The sequence below is a fragment of the Mus pahari genome, unplaced genomic scaffold, assembly GCF_900095145.1.
Source record: "Mus pahari unplaced genomic scaffold, PAHARI_EIJ_v1.1 scaffold_9805_1, whole genome shotgun sequence".
In the NCBI taxonomy this organism is placed as follows: domain Eukaryota; kingdom Metazoa; phylum Chordata; class Mammalia; order Rodentia; family Muridae; genus Mus; species Mus pahari.
Window position 1 is genome coordinate 764 of NW_018392871.1, and position 4,046 is coordinate 4,809.

Genomic DNA, 4,046 nt, shown 5'->3' on the forward strand with positions numbered 1-4,046 from the left:
TAGACGGAAATGTTTTGTTGTTGGGTTGGTGTCAATTTTTCTTTTTCCAAAGCTTTCAGAGCAACTTCCTGCACAAATATATTAAATTTTAATGGTGAAGAATTCAAAACCTCACCAATCTGATTCCTCTATATTCAGTGAGATGTGTGGATTGTTCAGCAATGGGGCCCAACTCTCAGATTTTAAAGAGCTAACCTCTGTCCTAGCATTTGCCTGGGTTGTTTAGGGATCTATACAGGACCACCTCAGCAAACAACTCAAAAATGTAACATAGTCCCATCACTGGGAACCTTTACTGGCCACAAGAGATGGCCAGTTCAGACTCTGTATTCTACATTACTAGGAGTCCTCATTTGGTTCATCCTCAAAGATTTCTGGAGGTTTTCAGTGTAGTAGTTTTCCACCAATCCCCAAATATTTCAATCCAATTCATGCTGTATTTTTCTGTACTCTCTCCCTCCATTTCTCCCATGCTACCAGATCCACCTCACTTCTGTCTACATCTGTCCAAAGTCTAATTTCAGAATACATTCTAATTCTCCTTCTGCCATGCTTCTCCAGTATAACCCTCCTCTTTACATAACCTCTTGGGATTTGTGGATTTTAGCTTAATTATGACTTACTCAAGAGATAATATACACATAAATAAATGCAAACCACATTTGTCTTTCTGGATCTGGGTTACCTAACTCAGGATAGTTTAATTTTCTATTTATATTCAATTGCCTGTAACTTCCCCAGTGCTGTTTTTAATAGCTGAGTAATATTTAATTGTGTCAATGCACCACATTTTCTTTATCCGTTCTTTGACTGAGGGACATCTAGATTATTTCCAGTTCCCATTATGAATAAAACCACAATAAATAGTGTTGAGTAAATATCATTGTGGTAGGATGGAATATCCTTTAGATATATACCTAACAGTGGTATAGCTAGGTCTTGAAGTAGATTGATTAAAAATTTTCTCAATATTTTATTATTTTATAAACATTTCTGTGTTTACTAAAGTATAATATTTCAATATATTGAAATGATACATCACAATTCTAGGCTGATGACCTATAATATGCAAGTATCTCTTATATTTTCGGTTGTGAGCTTAGCCTTTAACAGTTGAACCATCTCTCCAACCCACATGCAAATATCTCAAACCCAATGTTTTTCTTATGTCTCTTACTGTCTTCCTACACTAATTTTTTCATCACTTTATCTATTAACCTTCTATTTTCTTTTTATTTCCCTGTTGTCTTTTCTGTCCCTATTCTGAACAAACTTTTGTTCTTCTTGCAAAATAGTATCATTTGTGCCATTTATCTTTTACTGAATTTACTAGCCAGGAGCTATTTAAATATTATTTCTCCCAAACTATAGAAAGAACAGGAAGCAAAAATTCAGTTCTTAACATTGCCTTTCATGACTTTATCATTTTGCTTGCAAAATCCCTTATTCAAATATGAATCCTGAAAGCTAAAAGAATGATTGATCTGGCAAGATAGGGTATTGGTGCAACAGTGATCAAAAGGTTGTGGAAGTAACCAACAGTGTTCAGATTGGAATTGATTTCCACTGTAAAGGAAGCAACTCATGCCTAGTACTTTATTCCTGGAAAAGAATCCATGGCTGGTGAAACCACAAGACCTAGGGCAGACCCTACTAATATTATTTTACTAAATGCACATAGTACCAAATTGTCTTATATTTGCCATTATACTCATGATTTAGTGTAGCTCTTAAGCATTATCAGAGAAACTGCTCCACCCCACCCTGCCCAATGAATAGAAGTTTACACAGAGACTTACAATTGTGACTGTGTAGAGAAAAGGTGATTCTGAGGTGTTTGGCATTAATGTAAATATTTGTATTATCCTCTCTTTCCTCAATGATAAATATCATCACAGGAGAAGGGGACAGAAAAATTGTAAAAGCCAGAAAATAGGTAGGACAGGACGAATGTCCTTTTGGTGTAATAGGGCCATTACACCATGAATTCAGACCATTTATGGTTATGTGGTCTAGATCAAGCCAATAAATATTTTAGCACAGAAAGAAGAGAAGATCATGAGACTCTACCTCTGCTAGGAGCCAGTTTGCCTTGGAATGGTTTGAGGCAGAATATAAGGTAGGACGTAGCTTTAAAGATTGATAGTGTCTGGCCTTCTAGCTCTCTAACTATACTGAATGCTTGCTGATGGCTTCTGTAGAAGTAAGAGTCTCTTGCTTATTCTGTGGCTGAAAACTGGTAGCTTCTTTTCACTTCAACTCCCTGTCACTTCTTTTTTTATAAATCTATTTGCTTTATTAAGTGTTGTATCTTTATTTTATAACTCCCTGTTATCATTCTGTGCCTCATTAAGCACTGAAAACTTAACTCTTTCTTTCTGTTTTATGCTGAAGACCTAACTTACTTGTGCTTAACTAAGCACTGATATCTGGTTATTGTTAACTGTTTAGCAATGAAAATTCAGTAAAGGTTTTATTCCTAGATCTACTTTTTCTGCCCAACCCAGAGGAGTTCTTCACAGGCCTGGGTAGTTAACTCCTTGTAAACCAGAAAAGAAGGAAAGGAAAAAAATCAAAATGCTTTATACAGACAAATATGTACAGACACATATACATTCATAAACTTACACTGTGGCCAGGCCTGACTGCTTATCACGATCAACTTATTCATGCATCCTTACATATATGCATATATATATATATATATATATATATATATATATATATATGACAAATATATACATACATTTGGATGGATGGATGGATGGATGGATGGATGAATGGTACAGAGATCCCCAAGCCAAACTATCCAACCAACAAATTTACCTTTTTCTCTAGTCTTTTTATACCTTCTTAGAAAAAAAGTTCTTTAGAAAACTACCTCAGACCACCAGCCCAATATCAGCTCACACACTACAACCTGTGTGCCTTCCAGGAGTTCCACAGTAACCAAAGACACAGGAGAGAATCTTGTCCAAATATCCTCACCATCTGAGATACCTAATGAGCCCAGCTGACTCAGGGCCCACTGGGCCTCCCTAGCTCCACCTTGGTCTGCTTCTCCACTCAGGCCAGATCAGCAGGCTCAGTATCCTACCACACCCTACATCCTGCATGCTTCCCAAAAGGTTTGAAGTAACCAGGGACACAGAAGGTCTACTCTGAACAGAGACATAAGAGGCCCACCCTAACCAGAGACATCACTCTCTGCATCCAAGGAGAATAGTTATAACCCACGTCTGTCACAGAGCTATAGCTCTCTCCAAGGAAGCTGGCTTCAGTTAGAGACACCCTGTCCAGTTAACACCAGGGATAACCAGATGGTAAGAGGCAAGTGGAAGATCATAAGAAACAGAACCCAATGCAATACAGAATCAAAAATCCCAGTGTTCCCACCATAGCAAGTTCTGGATACTCTAACATGCCTGAAAAGAAAGATAATGACCTAAAATTCCATCTCATGAAGATGATAGAGGGCTTTAAGGAGGATATAAATAAATACCTTAAGGAAATACAGGAAACACAAGCAAACAGGTAGAACCCCTTCAATAAGAAACAAACAAATATCTTAAAGAAATGTAGGAAAATGCAATCTAGCAGGTAAAAGAATTGAATAAAACAGTCCAAGAACTAAAAAATGGAAATATCAACAATAAAGTAAACAAAATGGAATCAACCCTGAAGAAAAATAACTTAGGAAAGAGATCAGGAGCTACAGATGCAAGCATCAGCAATGAAATAGAAGAGAGAATCTCAGGCATAGAAGATACCATAGATGCTGACACATCAGTCAAAGAAAAAACAAAGTGTAAAGAGCTCCTAACCCAAATTATCCAGGAAATTCAGGATACAATGTAAATATCAAACCTAAGAATAATAGGAAGAGAAGAGGGTGAAGAATCTCAGCTCAAAGTGACAGAAAACATCAACAAAATCATAGAAGAAAACTTCCAACCCAAAGTAATTAAAAAGGACAAGGAGGGGCACTTCATACTCATCAAAGGTAAAATCTACCAAGAGGAACTCTCAATTCTGAATATTTATGC

At 36.8% G+C, this 4,046-nt stretch overlaps 1 protein-coding gene across 1 annotated transcript in view; it reads right to left on the reverse strand.

The window, feature by feature from the left end:
* Window positions 1-2,869: 2,869 nt before the first annotated feature.
* The window catches only part of LOC110315222 (olfactory receptor 1468-like), a 10,228-nt gene continuing 9,051 nt past the window's right edge, over window positions 2,870-4,046 (reverse strand). Inside the window, exon 2 of the mRNA XM_021189332.1 lies at window positions 2,870-2,881. Coding sequence (XP_021044991.1) covers window positions 2,870-2,881 — 12 coding nt within the window. The remainder of the gene's footprint in view (window positions 2,882-4,046) is intronic.